Source organism: Lates calcarifer, linkage group LG5 (assembly GCF_001640805.2).
Source record: "Lates calcarifer isolate ASB-BC8 linkage group LG5, TLL_Latcal_v3, whole genome shotgun sequence".
In the NCBI taxonomy this organism is placed as follows: Eukaryota; Metazoa; Chordata; class Actinopteri; family Centropomidae; genus Lates; species Lates calcarifer.
The window spans coordinates 19,740,433-19,760,395 of NC_066837.1; the positions used below are offsets into that span (position 1 = coordinate 19,740,433).

Below are 19,963 nucleotides of genomic sequence, written 5' to 3' on the forward strand. Positions count from 1 at the left end.
GTGGCTGTCTGTGTGTGTAGATGTGTGCTTTGTTGCAGAGACGACCGGAGTTCCAGTCCTAGCTCACCTGCTTCCCCTCTGCTCAGTCTATGAACCCCGACACTCCAACCACTCGTCGCCAGCTTATTAGGTGGTATCTCATTCTTGGCCGCTCAGATTTCCTCATCTTTTAAGACTGAGTACTTCTAGTGTATTTAGTGCTTCCGTGTTCACTTTGTGCCTGCAGTCTTTGCCTGATCCGTTGCTTTTGGTTGCCTGTGCTGTAATCACCTGCTTCGCCGACATTACCCTTCCACGTGCACCAAGCCTCCGGTTTCCACCATTCCCTCTGTGCCTCTCCAATACCACGCCTCCGTCTGCCAGCCTCCATACCCCTCACCTACGAAGTGTAGAAATGTAAATACACCAGATCCATCAATTGTATAGGACATTATTCTCCAACCCAACACACTGGTAATACAGTTGAACAAAAATGTTATCTTGTAAACCTGAAACTGCAATAAAGTCATGAAGACATGCACATGTCTATGCACCTACAGTATACTGTTTAAATGTCTGAATTAACAAACACGCCAACATAGAAGGGAGACAGTGCCACCCAGTGGGCACACAGGGGTGCTTACATTTCTTGGGTCTGTCAGTTGCAGTGATAAGTGAAGAGGAGACTATATTAAACAAGTATAATGTGAGAGGTGGTAACAATTAAAAACTGTGACTTCATTCATAGAAAGAATCACACTTTCTGTATCACTCCTCTGAAAACTTAAATCACAGATTTAATGAATGACCAACTTGATATTTGAAAAACACTAAGACACTCAGTTGTGTTGTGCAGTGCTTTTAGCAGTGTTTGAAATGCGGACAGTTTAAATGTGATGAAAAATAATTAAAAAGCAGGTTTTGCTTATGTTTAAGTCCCTTATCTACAGTATGGACTGTTTTTCACAAGTCAAATCTATTTTATGCAACTGTCAGTTATCTGAACTGTCTCATCAAAGAAACAAAGAAACAGTCATCCGTTCAGATTCTCATCATTTGTCCTGTATGCAATAAAAAACACAATAATCAATTAACAAGCAAAGACAACAGCAATAAATAACAGTTCCCTAGTTATTTTATTTAACCATATACACAAATAATCTTTTAGGATATTCTTATCTGTTTAAAGTATTTAAGAGATATAAAGGAAACAAGAAATGTAATATTCAACATGAAAATACAAATAAAATAGATCCAAATACAATTCAATGCATTCAATATGCAAATGAACTCCTTGACTGACTTTTAATGTTAAAATAATCATTTTTTAAAAAAAATTTACAGCCAGTAGAAGAATAAAGATGATGAGATGAATCTGAAAGCTTCAAACAAATCAGTAAATAGACCTTTGAGCTTTCTACAACTCTGTACCATTCCCATTAAGTCAAGAGTGAACACTGACCATGTGTGTATCCTCACACAGCTTTACTGCAGGACATTTTTCCAGTCTTTTGCAGATACATAAGAGCCTGGACAAACCCAGTGACAAAAGTAATACTAGTGCAAATAACTGTCAGTATTCTCCTATGATGTGAAGCCCAAAAGCTTAGACTGGCTAGAATAACAACAGACCAAAACATGTAGGTGCCCACAAATGATACAATGATCACTAAGATAGTGATAAATGCTCTTCTTTTCATGTTGTTGTCTCTCCCCTTTTTCCCCTCCCCTGGCCCTGGGCTTTTTAAAGCCACAAGAACTGAAAAGTAGCAGAACAGGATCACTGATATTAAGACCATACATTCACTCACATATACAAGTTGCTTAATGCTGAGAGGGAGTGAGTAAAGTACAGAGAAGCCAATGATAACCACCAAAGCCACCCCAGAGAAAACCACCTTGTACCTCAACAGTTTATAACTGAGGAACAGCATAGGGTAAACCATAGCCAGAAACAGCTCTATACAGATACAGCACTGCAGCACAGGACTGCCACTCCACAGTAAACCATGTTGAAATTTTAATAGAAATTTCACTGAGGGGAAGGTGGTTCTGAGAAACCTGAAAACAGAGAGCAAGCAGAAGAGAATCTCAAACATGGCCAGGTTGAATGAAAGAACTCTGCCACCAACGTGCCTCTCGCACTGCTCACAATTAGCCACACGATGTAGATGTTGGTCGGCAGACTCAGGACGAAATTGATCGAGGTGGAGGTGATGATTGCAGTGGTGGTGTCAGAGAGTGAGGATACATTAGATAAATTCATTTTTCCTTGCAGTTTTGTTAAAAAAAAAGTTCTCTGGTAACCAAACATGCTCAGATACATGGAATTCATGACTCATTCATCAAGAGATTATCAAAACATTACATATCAAAGAGTGGCCAAGTTTTGAATTATTTTAAATCAGTGGTTATCATCAGTGATGGGAGTCACTCACACAGCAGAGTAATTTCTTTTGCAAATCAGGTGAGCTAAAAGATGACTAATGGGAAAAACTATGAAAGTTTTAAAAAACTGCAAAAAATAACATGATTTTGCATGGAAGACAGCATGTAAAGGTTAACTATTGCATTTCAAATGTAAGATGGAAAATAATAACGATTATCTCAGTGAATATCTGGATCTTAGTAATGTTCCACCGCTCCTCTATCAATACAGGGTGGGGAAACTGTCCACTAAATACAACAATTCTATGAGAGGATATCTGTGTATTTGTATAAAATTGCTCCAACAATTATGTTAATTAGGTTTGATCAAGAAAAATAAGTTATTAAACACTATTAGATTAAAGAGTTAGATTTTATTGTCTCCAAGAGGGAAATTAGTTTGCACAAAGTGCACATCCAAAATATCCAAAGCCTCCAAAGGGGCTTGCTATTTTTACTGTACATATACACAGACATACCCAAAATGGCATGAATAAATCTGTCATCTATCTGCAAATTGTTTCAGCCACAAATAATTTTCATAAAAACAACACAGCTGAATTAAAGATTGTATTTTACTTGCAGTCTCAGTAGTAAATCAGTATACGTTTTTCCAAACAGAAACTTGCGTGAATTACACAACACATTGGCTCATAAATCTAAAATAATGACCTTAAAATTACATTCAGAGAGATATTATCAGCATGTATACAGGATAATGCTAATAAGTGTGGTCATGACAACATTGAAAATCTGTGCAAGAGAAGGATTAAAATAAATTTTTGCAAACAGTGATTTTAGATTGTACTGCACAGCCCATATTTTGTATTTACTCAGAGCCTGTGAGTTCTATACTCTTCAGGATAGACCAACTTCTCATTTTAAAAATCTTAGTAAGGCATGGGATTCTGCTTCATTTGGCAGAGGGTCACTGAGGAGCCCACACCAAAACCAGCATACAAAGGCTCACTGAACTGAGCTTTGAATCTGTGGATAAGCTCCATAGTCTCTGATACTGAGTAAAAGGCTACAGTATTGCCTGCATAGTCCAGGTACACACCAATTCGTGTAGCCCGGAGAGCACCAGGAAGGTCTTGGTCTGTTTTGTTGTGCCAAGCAGAGTAGCCTGAGTCTGAGCAGAGGAGACTCCAGGACTTATCATTGTAGCCCAGCAGACTGTGCGAATTCTTCCCTTTACGACTGATGCTCTTGTAGGCCACCCCAATTGAAAACTCTCCGCTCCACTCTGCCTCCCAGTAAAATCTGAAACCAGTCAGAGGTTCCTTGCACAACACCTGGGAGAAGCCATCAAAGCGTTCTGGGTGATCTGGGTAAAACTGGACTGTTTTCTTCCGTGTGACCCTCTGGTTACCGTCTGACAAAACCAGCTCTTTATAGATTGTGTTTGGATCAAAGGACATCTTACAGGAATCTGAGCAAAAACAGCCATAATATGCATTTGTTAATTATTTATGTTGATAGGCATTTTCTAGTGAGTGAAGAGAGAAACTGTCATTTATCCATTCACTTTATCCTTACTGTGTCAGTCTTTTTTTACCCACAACAACTAAATATCTAAATGTACATTATTAATAAGTATAATGCACATTGTTGTTGTCAAACAATGACAAATATGCAAGATAACACTGATATACACAGAATGGACTGAACCATAAAGACTTAACTCACATCTCAAGAAGTCCGTTCTTGTTTTTGGCTCCTGAAAATCTACTCTGGAAGGAACTGTTTGGATATGAAAACATGGACATTATTTTGTCATACATTTCATTTTAGAGTTTAATTTTAAATGATCTAATGTGAATTACATGAATCAAATGAGAGAATTTACTAATATTTACTGTCTACTTATTCCCTGTTCTCTTCCCCAAAGTAAAAACTATGTAATTTGATAGACACTTACCTTTAAGTCTTTTGTCTCCATTTCTTGGTAAAAGTATGTACACAGGCGTTTCACTCACTGTGAAGATTACGCAGCATTAAGTTGGTCAGTCACTGGCTCAAGTCTTGGTTTTCATATTAAAAAGATATTTTGTGAACATTATCTGCCAGAACAAACCTGTCTTGGAGATTTTGCTCAATTCTTTCTTACAGATGTCATCCAGATGTTCCTTCATCTCTGTGGCTGTCTTGCTCATTTCTCCAAAAGAGAACTGAGGGTTGATGAGCACTTTGGGCACCATGGCCTCAGGAGGAACACGCAAGGTTGGAAAATTCTGTTCAACAACAAAACAGGAGATCCATCATCCAGCAAAAGAGTCAGTGACACAATCTGAGAAGAAGCATCACTCAACCAAAAAAACATAAACAGTCCTATAGATCAGACCACCTCACAAAGCACATGGTGTGATATGAACACTGCCATTATTAGTACTGATTCTGGTGATCCTTTTATAATGTAAGGAAAGCAGAAAAAACAGTATGCTGATTTTTTTTCAGCTCTGTATCATCTTCCAGCACCTGCAGAAAGTGAATGTTGTCCTCTGTTTCGAGGATCTGCCGTAGCTCGGCGTCTCTGCGCTGCAGCTCCAGTATCTCCTGCTCCAGGCGGTCTACATAGCCCTCGGCCTGTGACATCGCTGCCTGCATGTTGGCTGTTATCATCTGATGGATTTCAGCCTTCCAGCGCTCCACTGCCTGGAGCATTTCATGGAAGGTCTTATCGCTTTCTGCCTGTGCTCGCTGGGCAGCACTCTAAAAAGTAAAGTTAGTTTGTCATTCCTGACAGTACCACAACATGATGCCAAATCAAAAATATTTTCAAATCCTACTCATGATGGCTTTAAGGTAGACATTTTTTGATATTGCACATATAATATCCATATAGACAACTACTTACTTTGAGAACATCCACATTATGCTTGAGCTCCTGCAGTTCCTTCATCCTCTCCTGAATGATGTGCTGAACCTCAGACTGGGTGACCACCAGGACTTTCTAATGGAATAACACAAAGATATGAAGACATGCTTTGATAAATCACACAAAATGCTGATACTGGATTCGAAACTGAAGAAAGAATTCAGTGGGTTTTAAATGGCTTTCATAGCACAGATTCAATGTGTACAGACAAGAACTGAGAGGTCAGATATACAGAATTCTACTAACAATTCTGACTCACTTGTTTCTCAACACGCTCTTCTTCTGCTGAGGTAATGTTGTGGCTGCGGTGCTCTCTGACAGTACACAGCACACAGATACACATCTGGTCAGAGCGACAGAACAACTCCAGGCCTTTCTCATGCTGGGGGCAGATCTTCCTGTCCAGGTGGCCCGTCTCATCCACCAGCTTGTGTCTTTTGAAGGTCGACGACTCATAATGAGGCTTGACGTGCGTCTCGCAGTAGTAGGCCAAGCACATGAGGCACGATTTGACAGCCTTGCTGCGACGGCCGACGCAGAAATCGCAAAAGGATTCGCGATTCAAGTCAGGAAAAGGTGTGAGCTGAGGATGCTGGTGCCGTGGCTCGTAGTTTACGTCGGGCAGGTTGCGTCTCAGCACGGGCCGTGGCGTGAAAGTTGCACGGCATTGTGGGCAGCTGTACACACCCATGTGGTCAAACTGGTCCCAGTAGATCTTGATGCACTCCAGGCAATAGGTGTCACCGCATGGAATGGTGACCGGGTCTCTCAATGTGTCCACACACAGTGGACAATAAGCTTCTGGTGGTAAAGGAAAACCAGACTCCGCCATGATGATGTTGGACAAGACAAATATAAGAAATACTCTGAATCAGAATAGTTCCCAGTTAGTTTGTGTCATATGTGAATCCCCAAACTATCTGTATGAGAAAGTCCACTAAATAATGGTAAGTCATGTGTTGCCAGTCAAAATGAGGTCCAGAGAGAGTCAAACCAGAGACAATTCTGTTTTCTGTTGATATTTAAAGTGGAAACTTTGTTTCTACTATAAACAGACAGGTGATGCCTTCCCACACAACCCCTTTCTCCAGCATCTGAGTGAAAATACTGAGGTCTGCAACCATGACTGAATCTGCTTATAAAGCAGTAATTTTAGGTAAACTCACATTGGAAGGTCAGATTTTTAGAAAAATAACATCTGATATGGGCCACCCAGAACATAAATAATGAATCTCATCTAAAGACCTATCAACGTGATGGTACTGGTATATAACTGATAATGAGTTCATCCACATGATGCTGTCTACTATCTGTCCTAACATTAACATGAGTCTGTTTGCCAGTTCAATAACACGCAGGACTCAGAAGTCAGTCTGTGATATATATATATATATATATATATATATATATATGTTTTTTTTTTTTTTTTTACAGGGAAACACTGCCTACTACACAAATATTCCTCTAAAACCAACACTTATCAGGAACTGGCTGTACTGGTTGGTATTTCCAAGTGGGAACACATAGTCCTTCAGCTTTCCATTTGACTGAGAGGTGAGTTTCATGATGGTGCATGATGTCAAAACAACTTGTTCTGTTTATCCTGTGAACAAAATGCAGCACATCAGTAACAGTATATGGGTTCCCATGAGACAACATTTGAAACCTGAGAAACAATGCAAGGTGAAAACAGTGCAGCACTAGAGGACGATGTTGAAGCAATAATGTATATATCTTTATTTATTTATTTTTTTTACTTATTTTAACTTGACTGAATGCATAAATATTATATTTATGCATTCAGTCTGAGTCTATTTGCACTAACCAGAACTGGCTGCTGGCTTAAGCAATATAACAAATGCTAGAGGCACTGAGGAAAGAAAGAAAGGTTAAGTCAGGTTAGGATTAGATCTGCCCTTGAAATCATATATCATGTTTTAAACACTGCGTTCTGAAAATTGTGGCACTAAATGTTTTTGCCTTTCAGAGAAGAGTTTCCCCTAAAGGTTGTGATAGCCTTTGTTCAAATCCTCAGAAATAATGACATTGAGCTACTAGGTCATGTTTATTCCTATTAACACATTTAATCAGCTAAACTATCCTATGATCCCATATTCTTCAGGTGAAAGAGGTAACTGTGAGCTTCCTTATGTTGTTGCTAAATTGCAGACACTTGTGGCCAAAGATGATTCACATTAAATTACTACTTACTACTATAAAAAAACATTCATGTTTCAGCCATTCTGCTTGAAAGACAATGCTAAGACAGGGGCCACTAGGAAACATATTTTCTCAGGGGGAACTATAAATGTGTGGTGCCTCCATTTCATTTCAGTTGTTTGATCCCACATTTCCTATATATACAAATATGCAGAGAGAAGCATTTTTAGGTGTACAATTTAGTACAAAACTGACTGCAGTATAGTAGTTGATCCATGTACTGTATTGCAGCAGTAGAATACTGATTGACCACTATGGTGCATATGATGCAGTTGTGGCACTATATCATTATTCACAAAAAATAATCTCACTCTTATTACAGTTTACAGTGTGAAAAGATGACCTGCTTCCTGAGATTAATTTTGACTGATATGAAGCTATGAGATGGCATTATATTTCCTGTAATGTGTCAGTTTTATGTTGTCAGTGCTCTTTGTCCTTTGAAGGGCTGCTCTCATCTTTGTCCAGACAAGAGTGCTCTTGTGACAATGACAGTCAGAGAGAGACAGAGACTAAGCAAGAGGTTGGGAAAGTGGTGGAGAGTGAGCATGGCAGATAGCTGTGAGCTGTTACAGAGGGGACAAAAGGATGAGAACTACAAATTCTGGGGAGAATAACAGTCTGTATTCATGTTGCACCTATCCCAGAACAAGAAGATATAGACAAACATAATCAGAATAATGAAGTGCAATAAAACAATGTAATACATAACATAAATAGTCTTTCTGAATCAAGTCTGTACAAGCGAGCTCCTAAGACTGAATAGACACAAGAGAAGCTGAGCACCCATGATGTCATTGACTGTGCCGGTTGGTACTCTCTCCCTCCTCCCTTCCCCTTTCCTCTCTCCTCCTGCCTCTCTGTATCTCTCCATCTCTGTCGTCACTGTGAGAAAGTCTGGGAGTGGCCGGAAGGAGGAGAGCCAGGGGAGAAAGAAGCAGAAAGAGGAGGAGGAAGACGAAGAGGCTGAGCAGCTGTACACGAATCAGGATTATCCTGAATATTTTCATAGCATCCTTCCACTTACGGCAGCAGGTACACTTTACCTTCTGGGGATTTTTGACATTGCTTTTCATGCACTGGTTCTCACAGTAATACAGTAATACGGGGACAGCTGAAATAGTCTTAGCAGCAGAAAACAAGGTTTTAACAGTAGTCGTGACTAGATCTCTGTTTATGTTCCATTAATGACACATAGTTTATGATATTTATATGGACATTTTAGATGCAGTAGTATATTTTAGTATTAGCTTTTCTTAAACAGATTCAGTGTTCACAAAACCACATGTAGCCATGCAGGAATGCAACACTATTACAAGCTTTTATCTATTTATCTAATTGTGTTTTTTGGTTTAATGCCTGTAATGCTTCTCAGCTGCTGTATTTTATATTCACCTGCTCACCAATAAAACATCCACCCAAGGAATTTGAAAGTGAGTTCAAGCTTAACACATGTATGAAAAATGTATATGGATGTTTTCTATTGATGTAAAATGTGCAAAAGTGTGAATGTGTTAAGTAATTACAAGCCTTTAGAAAATGCCTTTTCTTTTGTTCTTGTTTTTCTTTGTGTAAATCACATTTTTATGCCACAATTTATTAACTAACATTACTAGAAGTACATTCTTATTGCCATCAGCTTGACCAGCAGACAGCTGTGACCATTACAATAAGTGATGGATAAGGTTTTGTTGGTTTGTCTGCATGTGTGTTTGTTCAGGTATTACTCACTAAATCTGTTTACATAGTAACATTATGGGAACTTGTCTTCCTTACACCATGGGGACAAAAAGCAAGTCTCTTTAACGTAGATTATTACATTTTAAAGTGAAGACATGGTGTATGGTTAGGGTAAGGTTAGATTTAGGTTAAGGTTAGGCTAAGGGTTAGATTTGGACAAGTAGTAGTTATGCTTAAAGTTACGAAATGAATGTAAGTCAATGTAATGTCTACTGAAGCCAAGGAGACAGAGCTGTCTTTCTGTTTCTTCTCTCTCTCTCTCTCTCTCTCTCTCTCTCCGTGTGTATGTGTGATTGAGTAGAGGAGAAGGATAGAAAGAGAGGAGTTGTGTTTGTTCATTCACTATAGACGGAACAGCAGAGAAGCCATTTGGAAATTGAGTTGATTGAATTAAACTGGCCTTAGAGTAGCTTGAGTAGCACCAACAGAACAGTGATGGATGTGAAAGTGTATGCCTATATGTGTGTGTGTGTGTGTGTGTGTGTGTGTATGAGAGGGAGAGAGAGAAAAAATGTTCACTTAGACTGACCATCATAGCAGCCATTTCTTGGCAGGCAAGAAGTTAATCAGCTAATAGGATCATTAGGAAATTATACAAGTTCATCAATTCCAAAAAACAGCCTCACAAGAATAGAAAGTAAATTAACAGTACCCAAAGTAAGGACATCTTGTCATCACTTTTTGAAGGGCAGTTTCAGGTTTAAGACAATGCAACCATATACAACTATTATGCTGCCATGTTGCCATATTGTCAGTCTGTGTCTCTGTGTCAACCGTACCTTAATCAATCTGATTTCCTGCACACTAACCAGAAATGCATGTATGCTGCATGTGTATCTGATAGCATGGCTGAGGGCTCAGTGTCTGTAGCAGAGGTGGAGACTGCCTTCCAGAAGTTTGCAGTCCATGGGGACACCAAAGCCACAGGGAAGGAGATGAACGGCAAGAACTTTGCCAAGCTCTGCAAGGACTGCCACGTCATTGATGGCAAGAATATCACCACCACTGACGCTGACATAGTTTTTAGCAAAGTCAAGTAAGATTTCATTTACTCACTCCTTCCATGGCTAAGATATTAATAATACAGCAACCCTGTCACAGTGTAACAAACAGCCAGGAAATGCAGTAATGTCAACTGTTGCAAAGGATGTCTATATTAGTTTGTCTATAAAACAGCTTTGTCTGTAATTGAATAAATAGATTTAGATGGTCTGGTCCTGAAGGAACATTAGCCAGGTAGCAGTCTATACACTGACAGTGTATATTGAGATCAAAATTTTGACCTGCTGAGTCCATGGTGCTAGATGAAAAGTCAGGAAATCTCTGAAAAGTCATTTCATTCTCTGGGCACCATGGATATGTATACCATATTTCATAACATATGTCACCAAAAACACAAAATGTTACCCTCATGGTCACATAGGAAAAGGGGATCACCAAAGATATTAGGACTAATCCTCTAGAGAATAGGAATGTTCAAAATATCCCAATATAATGTACAAAATTTCATGGAAATGCATCTAATAATAGTTGTTGAGATTACCAAACTGGTGGACTAACTGTCATTACCACAATGTCACTTGCATGGCTAAAAAGACAAAAATGATTACAGTATTACATACAAATGTCTCTTGGTGTACAATGGAGAGTGCAGCATGCACAAATACAGGAAGTTGTTTATTGTGGCCAGCATTGTTGTCATAATGTTTCTAGATCTTTTAGATGTACAAAGTTAACTTTGTTGCTCTTTAATCTCAATAATCACACAGTTATACCAATGCAAGGTAGCTCCTTCCCTTTGCTAGACAAATCATTATATTATATCTAAAGAGGCGTGTGACATTATTTAGATAATGTTGTTACCTTCCTCATTTGGCAACACTGTGTTTCCTCAGGGCAAAGTCAGCTCGTGTAATCACATTTGAGCAGTTCAACCAGGCCATGACTGAGTTGGCTCCCAAACGTTTTAAAGGCAAAAGTAAGGAGGAGGCACTTCAGCAGCTCTATGGTCTAATTGCTGGGAAGGAGCCTTCCAACGTTGGAGTCACTGTGAGTATTTCATAAGTTATAACCACAACATATGCAAGTTTCACTCCCCTCAAGAATGCAACATTCAGGGGCTGCACTTACAGTTCCCTCCAACAGTATATGTTGTAGTGCTTTGATTGACCCACCACCTTACTGATCAGTTACTGTGTTTAAACTTTAAAATGGATAAGTGTAGGTTTAGTGTAGAAAACACTTACATCTGTGTTGAAGTTAATATGTTTGATGATGATCAAGGTTGAGGTAAGACCCTAGGAGAATCTCCAACTCTGTTTGAGTGAGTCACACTGTTTTATTGTCATGATGTGGTCTGTGCCATGGTCACTGTTTAGCCCAAAAATGATGATTCAAAATTTGATTGGTAGAGGCAAGGTTATGGTCTGCTCCAGTGTGATTCTTGCTTATACCACCAGATGGCAACAAAGAAATTTCACATCCTGCAGATTGTGGCTTTAAACACATATTTTACAGTAATCAGGTCTTGACTAGGATGATATTTAAAAAATGAGGAAGTAAAATCAGCAGAATTAAAGATAGATAAAATGTCCGTGTCTGTGCTTATTCATGTTGTGGGGGCATAAATCTGTTTACACACATTGTGGGGACTCAACTTTCTTTACAAAAAGGTCCCCATAATGTACTGTATGTCATTCAATAATAGTGTGAAGACTTGGTTTGAGGTTAGGGAAGTGAGGTTAAGGTTAAGGTTAATGGTTAGGCTGTGTGTGTATGTACTTTTGCCTGTGTCTGAGTGAACAGAGTGAAATTAATGCCTGTTCAGTTAACTTTTCACTGTACATTTTATCTTCCATTGCTTTTAGAAAGTGGCAAAGGCTTCAGCAGTGGACAGACTAACTGATACCACCAAGTACACTGGATCTCATAAGGAGCGATTCGATGAGTCTGGCAAAGGAAAAGGGAAGGCCGGACGTGAGGACATCCCAGACACCAGTGGCTATGTGTCATCTTACAAGGGCAGCGGCACTTATGATGACAAAGTGAAAGAAGCATAATCCTTCTAACATATTATGAAAACTTTGTTTCACCAGTAACCTGAATCAGGGGAGTTAAAAAAAAAACAAAACAAACAAAACAACAAAAGTTCATTGGCTACTCTATTTTTGGAGACAAAAGTAATATGCATATGTACTGTGAGCCTATTCAGAACACTTCAAAAACAATTCAACAAAAAATATATCATTAGAGTTTCAAGGTTTTCATAATTAACATCTAGGAGAGGAAATTTAGAGAAATAATTTTCTGGAAACAAACAAAAGATAATGAATATATTTACCTGCAGTAAGTACAAAAAATTTAATGGGTTGTAGCATGAACAACTGCTCTGTATATATTTTCAGTTATTTTACAGGGACCAAAAGATTAAACTGCACTTGTAGCCAAGTATGCTTTGTAGAAACTAACTCTGCTTTGTACTATAGCTTAACAGTGTGCCTTACTATTGAGGTTGTGATGTAGCTGGTAGTGCGAATGCTCAGATATAATGTGCTGCTATTCTCAGCTTACTTGATGCAATGGATGATAATTTGTCTGGTTTCAAGAAATGACACCATGCCAGTAGTCACTCCTTCACTTGCTAAGTGTATCACTTTATATTTTAGTGCCTTTTTCCTCATGACCAATCAGTGCCCACAATTATTCTTGTTGTAGAATTTATTCATATCATTAAATCAAAGTTTTTTTTTAGTACATTATGCAAAGAAATATAACAAGCAGTCAAGAACACAGACTGTAGCAAAAAAAAAAAAAAGAAAGAAAAAAAAGACACTCTTACATTGTTGTTATTTTGTATTTCTTCCTTACTGACAACATTATGCTGTAAGTCTTTATGTTCATAAAATGTATCGTTTCACATCATTTTATTTTCTTCCTAGGTTTAATGAGTAACAAACATCCTTTGAAGTGAATGTAAAAATCTAAATAAATATTTGAAAATTATCCAGCATGGCTGTCTTACAGTACATGAATATACAGTATATAATTATATTTCAGTGATTGTGGAGGAATATTGTAATATGAGATAAAAGAGTAAAATCTTTAACTACCCTTACTAGACATAATGCACATGAACACAACAACAGACTCAAATGTTTTTTAACTGATAAAAATCTGGATTCTGTCAGAAATTTTGCTGAATGAGAGTATATAATAGGCTACATAAAAACATAACAAAACTTTAACAGGAGCTGGATTAACAGTAAATAGAAAATATCAAGTATAGGTTTTCAATGGATGTCTCTTTTAAGCAATAGAAGTTATAGCTTCTGACATAACCCTCACCTAAGGCCTGCTGATTTCCAGAAATAGCCGGGATACAGTTTCACAACATAAAGAGTCCATGCAGAACAATGCACACTCAGCATATACTCATCCATCCTACCTGGACCCTCCTTGTAATGTGACACTGATGGCATTTATGGAGGATTCATAAGAACAATTTACCACTGCTTATAATGTGGTGCACATGCTCAGAGATAACTTTCCTCCTCTACATCTCACACTAAAAGCCTGACCTGATAAGCATCACTAGAGTTTTGTGTGTGTGCTGGTGTTGGATTTCATAATACAGAGCCTATATGTATTGTCTTGTGTGTATTATCACGCTTCAGTCATGATTCACTATAATTACTGAGGTCTCAACACTCAATAATTCTATAAATAAATGGTATATAGTGGAACTTTTGTGGAATAATCTTTTGTGTATTTTGATTTTGTTACTTTCTTTTTTTTTATCAGATTCACTGCTGATTATCAGAGGCAGAGCTTTTCTTTCTTTTTTTTAAGACATGTAAACCTGCATTAATTGATTTTTGGGCCACTTGAAACAAGCTATTAACAAAAGACTAGCAGATTCAGAGCAAAATATTCATTCATTTAGTCACATAAAGTGAGTATCTACAGCTTTATACAGTAAACAGCTGCCTGCTGCATCAGGAAACTATAGTGATGACAGTGATGAAAGTCAGAAAAGTTGTGGGCTGTAATGACTTAAAAGACACTAAAAAGCTCCTTGGAGCTGAGGGAAACTGTATAGTCAGGTAATAATAATCTGTGGGCAAGCAGCAACTTTCACATTACATGCGGTCTTTTAATCCATTGCTAATATATTGATTATAGTAGCTTTAAACTCAATTCTTAGATATCCAGAATAAAAATGGATTCCACTTTTGGACAACTTGGAAAAACCAGTGCCAGTCTATGTGAAAGTGTTATGATAAAACATTTACACTTTAAACAAACAAACAAACAAACAAAAAATGTAGTTATGAGTGGTATCTTAGAAAACCACAATTCTAACCCACTTAAATATTTATTGGTGACGTTACAGTAATCTGCAGCTCTACAAATCTCACCCTTAACAGTGTAGTGTTACAGAACTCCAATATGTTTATTGTTGTTTTGGCACATGAAAGATGCAGCTAGTATTACCACAAGATTTCAAAGCTAAAGTCTATTGCTCATTAAGATGGTTTATGACTTATTTAAACAACATTAGTCTCAATATTCAACTCAACACTTTCCATTTCAAACTGCTAACTCATAGTCTGACCATGATTGGCAGGAGGACATACACATACTATTGGAAACGCCAGTCTAAGCTAAACTAGGCCATTCTTTGATCCAGTGTCATCAGTTTCCAATAGAGTGACAGGTGCAGAGTGATAATGCAGCAGGTTTATCATAAACAACAAACAGAGAGATCCTATCAGCACATGTGACACCTCTGACCTAATAAGCAATACTCACTGGTTCTATGAGATATGATCTTTAGGAAATTTTGATATACACTGGGGAGCTCAGTGGGATGGTCCCCCCTGAAACCTGCTCTCACAGGTCACACCTAGCCCAAATAGCAAAGGGTGAAAAATATGTATAGGAAATAGACCATTCATTGGAGCGTGTAGCCTGGCATTTGACTGGACACAGACATATCACCACCCACCTGGAGATAAAAGTGAGAGAAGGAACAGTTTTCAAGCAAAGTTATTGTGGACATCACAGGCCAAGTACTCGTTACTTTCGTCGTCTTCTTCTCCTTCTTTTTTTTTAAAACTAAAATTACCTTTTATTGGTTATCAGGATTACTTGTGGTTTAAACGCTGGACTAAGATTTTACGTGGACACACACTGGAGAGGAGATTTCCTGCTGGAAGGCAGTAAGTCACAAGAATGAGACAAATACAACGTCAAATTTAACGCAGGCTATTCTTGTAACATTAAAGCCAACTGTATAGCTGTCTTTTTTCAACTTGTTTACATCGTTTTACAAAGTTTGGCCCATCCCTCACTTAGTAAAGCAGATGCACAGAGCAGTGTTCACCAGTGTAATCAAAGTTTGAGAAATTTAGTTTAAAGAACAGAAACAAATGTGCTAACTGGAACATTTTAATTGACAATGAGACTGTTAATGAACTTTTTTTTGAACCCATAAAATTGTTTTGTTTACTACTCTGTTTACTAACTATTCTGTCAGCAGACATTTCCTTGCGGTGTGAGATGAGAGCTACAGTATGCAGTTTGTTTGTCTTGGGCCTGCTGTGGGACAGTGTGAGAGCACAGGACACTATCAGCAGCCTGCGAGCAGCAGCTGGTAAACTGCACCGTTACACAAACTACTGTTCTAGAACAGACTTTACATTTGACAACAACTGGGGGTTAACAAGTCATATTAGGAAGGTTCATACACCGCCAGTAGGTGACAAAAATACTTGAGCAGATGGCCAGCCAGTGTCACAGAGCAAGAAAGAGAACAGGGTCGCTATAATGTATCTTGATTACCTATTTTGTCCCATTGACAACCCATGCTGAAAATGTTTAATTTATTGTATATTGCTATGTATCTGTATAAATGTTTTTGTCTTGAAATATCATGACAAGAATCTGCATGTTTGCATATGTTGTATATATTGATCATTACATATTTAGTTATATGTCCATGGAGTATAAGTATGCCAGCTCTGTTTCTCTTCTTCTGCATTTGCAGTGGCGTGGGAGGGGGAACTGCCATGCGAAAAGTGGGACTGTGAGTGTGCATTCAAGCACCAGCGAGGATGCTGCTGTGCCAACTCTGAGCTCCAAGAGGCAGAGGATCAGATCTTTGTGAGGATGATGGACATATCGATGAGAATGTCCCAGCTGGGTGAAAGTGTCCTTGAAGTCATAGGTACTTTGGAACATGGACACTGTCAGAAGTAGTCCATAGAAAAGTCCAGATTCATATGGTTATAGCTGTATTTATATTGTTTTGAGTCTACCACTGTATTTAGTTAAGGGACAGCCTATACTGAAACATAATTGACAAAACAATCACTCTTCATGGAATTGTAGATGTTCAAATTTCCATTTTTTTCCTGAGCATTTTGAATACTATGTCAAAGTTATCTTAATTTTTTATTTATTTATTTTTACTCATTTTCATTCTGACTGCATACTATTAAGTTTTGATTTACTCAAACCAATCTGTAGCAATTAGCTGTTAGCAGTTACCTGGTAGTTTCTAGGATCAGTTGATTTTATGTTTTTTCACACTGATCAATGCAAATCCGACTTAAAACAAATTTAAAGCAGTTGTGTCAGTCTTATCCATGCTTGTCAACATTTCTCTGATGCTATGCTTCATGAATGTAGCTTGGTAGCTAGCTAGCTAACTATGTGGAGAAGTGATGTCCCCATTTTTCATTTCAGAGGTCTGGAATTCCTCAAAAGTGGTCAGATATTCATTTTGAACATCTACTATGCTGTCACAACTGAGCAAGGTCATGCAATGTGATGAAGAGCTCTTGAACATTTAGTAAATGGACATTTAGGCTTTAGATTAATGTGTTAACTGCTTTTACAAGATCAAGACTCAACTTTGAACCCCAAAGCTGGATGTTCACCACTTTTACAGAATGATCTATAATGACAATGAAAGACATATCTAACAATAATTAAATGAAGGTGTGTTTACTTTTCCCTGCCTCTGTCTCAGGAGGGCTACAGGTTGCCTTCACAGCCTCCATGAGCCCCAGAACAAACTGCTTTGGACCTTTCATCAGAAACACTCCCATTCGTTATGATGTCATCACCCTTAACCAAGGAAGTGGATATAACCCCGCTCTGGGTAAGTGCTCACAAACAATCATTTCAACACCATATAAAACTGTTGCCCAGCCATGGTTCATGAGAGGGCAAAGTTTTTGTCTGAGTGATTAGCAGCTTTAACCACAGATGAGTTGTGAATAAGCTGCTTTAGTATTTGCCTTGCAGACTGGTAGACAGATACAGTACAGAGGTGTCTGGTGCAAATTGAATTTAAACATTTATTTTTATTTCCAGGTACATTCACAGCACCTTGTTCTGGACTGTACTCCTTCTCTTTCTCGGTCTACTGCAAGGTGGGCGTGGCAGGCAAGAGGATGAACTACAAGGTGCAACTCATGAGAAACGGGAAGGTGGTGGCCTCCATGTGGGAGGACAACAAAGAGGACTCAGAAGACAGCAGCTCCCAGACAGTACTGCTGTCACTGCAGCAAGGAGGCCAGGTGTATGTAGAGCTACTGAGTGGCAAGCAGCTGTGTGGGAACGTCGAGGGCCTAAACACCTTCTCTGGCACCTTGATTTACCCATCTGATGCCTAATATTGAGTAATTTCACTGTGGTCTAATGTGTCTGTCTCATTTAGTAAAGCTGAAATTACTAAGTGAAAATAAAGATGAATGTATTTCTAATATTTAATAAATAATAAAACAGTTTTGCGCTGCACCACTATCATAGCGTACAACCTCAAAACATCCATTGTACTGAATCAACACGCAAACAAGTGATCTATTCTAGCACCAAGAGCGAGCATTGTAAGTTCAGTAATATTTGTTGCAGGGCTGTTATATAGAATCATGTAGTACAATTCTTTGATATAATACATACACATACACCTTTAAATTACATATTAAGAAGTGGAATTTCAGTACCAATATAATATTAACAAAATGTAAGTTTAAAGTACATACAAAATTGGAAATTTATTGATTCCCCTCTGTCTTAATGACTAAAACAGGTTATTGTGTTTTGAGTTCTGGTTATCCTGTATTGGAACAAATTTGAATATAAAGGGCTTGGTATTTATCAGCTCTTGTGGTGAGTAGAGCTGTAAATATACAGAGCTGCATGAAGAAACCATGGAAAGGTGGAGAAGTAGGCAGAAAATGCAGCTGCAATATATTAACTCAGTGGTAGTGGCCTGTGGTTTTGTAAGAGGTTGATGCAAAGAAAGTGAGCTGATCAGAAATAAAGGCTGGTGCCATAGATGATTCTGTATGCTCAGACTGCAACACTGAACATTAACTGTTCATGGTTAGATGTATCAACAAAGTCTGCTGTGTTTTTCTGCACAATCTTCTGCCTTTGTTTTAGACAATTGAAATGTTAAACAACCCTCTATCACCCTGGTATAAATCCTAATTGATGGTTGGACGATTGAACTACCATAATGTTAGTTGTGAAGGTTTTTAGTTTTTAGAGTATCAACACTTTTTTGCAGAAAACTAATGGCCCTGACATTGACATATTCTTAAACATATAACATTAAAATATCATTAATACTAAATAATAAGCTAATAAATCAATGCACAAGTGGCTCTGTATTGAAAGAGAGGCTGCTTTCAGCTCACGGTCTGTATACATGTTCTAAATGTTTGCATTTACTAACAGAGGATCAGGGGGTGCACCTGGGCCTGGTTTAACCATGCATTAAAGTTAGGGATGAAGTCATTATGCAGCCATGGTTAAAATTAAAATCACCTTGGCATTGATAAGAAAAAAAAGGTCACAACTACCTTAATTAGTCACTGATTTAATGCACCACCCAGTGACCACAGCCAGTGTCCCAAATCAAACACACAAGACAATACTAACAGAGTGATGTTCAGACAGGTGTATGCAGCATATGACTGATTGTTGTAAGTCACGCTACAGAGGAGAGCAACCACAACTACAGTGTTGTCTAGCAATGTAGTGTTTTTTCCAGTGATGAATTTATTAACTTCATGAAAAAAAGGGGGAAAAAAATCCAACAATGCCTCAAAAATCCACCTTTGCGGTCACAAAAGATGGTTTGGAACATATCAGTGTTCTTCTAATGTCTCCTATATAAGTATTGTATTCATTCATTGTGCAGCTATTAGAGGTAACACTGATGGTATAAACTATGAGAGTGCAATATCACATGAAAGCTGCAAAGTTAAATTTCTTCTTGTGAGTTTTAGAAGAATTGTCAAGTTAGGTTAGGTTAAGTTTTATTTGTTAATTGAAAATTTGAGAACCCAAAGAAACAAGAAATAGTCAAATGATCATGATGTACAAAAACCTTACTTTATGTTTTATTGTATTATTGCTGAAGTGACATAGTACCTTTGTTCAAAATTTTAAGTAATAGGGTAGTTACTATGTAGAATCGGGTTTTACACAAACTTACAATACTATAAAGCTGCCTAAAATTGTAATACCTAAATAGAGTACAAGTACCTCAAATTGAAAAACAAAACAAAGCTAATGTGGGTTGATGTTCAGAGTCTGTGGCTTTTTGGATGTATAGTGGTGTTGGCACAAAATGAAGGATTGAATAATTTCAGTTCTTATTTTTGTGAGTTTCGTGAACACTTTCACCTACTGAATCCT

The 19,963-nt window shown here is 38.0% G+C and overlaps 3 protein-coding genes across 4 annotated transcripts; 2 read left to right on the plus strand and 1 right to left on the minus strand.

Annotated features, from left to right (window-relative positions):
* Nucleotides 1–1,313: 1,313 nt before the first annotated feature.
* Nucleotides 1,314–6,288, minus strand: ftr84 (finTRIM family, member 84). Its single transcript, XM_018664923.2, has 7 exons — nt 5,544–6,288; nt 5,264–5,359; nt 4,885–5,118; nt 4,484–4,640; nt 4,328–4,384; nt 4,096–4,149; nt 1,314–3,838 (listed from the first exon to the last, which is right to left on the minus strand). Exons 1-7 carry the CDS (start codon nt 6,114–6,116, stop codon nt 3,297–3,299), a joined length of 1,713 nt encoding a protein of 570 aa, XP_018520439.1. The 5' UTR covers nt 6,117–6,288; the 3' UTR covers nt 1,314–3,296.
* A 2,110-nt stretch (nt 6,289–8,398) lies between these two features.
* tppp2 (tubulin polymerization-promoting protein family member 2) lies at nt 8,399–13,246 on the plus strand. 2 transcript variants are annotated; one of them, XM_018664926.2, is made up of 4 exons: nt 8,399–8,539; nt 10,057–10,280; nt 11,140–11,293; nt 12,112–13,246. In XM_018664926.2, the coding sequence occupies exons 2-4, from the start codon at nt 10,063–10,065 to the stop codon at nt 12,301–12,303; spliced, it is 564 nt and encodes a 187-aa protein (XP_018520442.1). In that variant the 5' UTR covers nt 8,399–8,539; nt 10,057–10,062; the 3' UTR covers nt 12,304–13,246. The 2 variants fall into 2 exon arrangements, with proteins under 2 accessions (XP_018520442.1, XP_018520443.1); XM_018664927.2 differs by having other exon boundaries at nt 8,403–8,539; nt 10,089–10,280.
* Nucleotides 13,247–15,805: 2,559 nt separating this feature from the next.
* On the plus strand, nt 15,806–17,943 carry LOC108875787 (cerebellin-1-like). Its single transcript, XM_018664925.2, has 4 exons — nt 15,806–15,899; nt 16,293–16,472; nt 17,280–17,411; nt 17,627–17,943. The coding sequence occupies exons 1-4, from the start codon at nt 15,806–15,808 to the stop codon at nt 17,926–17,928; spliced, it is 708 nt and encodes a 235-aa protein (XP_018520441.1). The 3' UTR covers nt 17,929–17,943.
* Nucleotides 17,944–19,963: the final 2,020 nt, after the last annotated feature.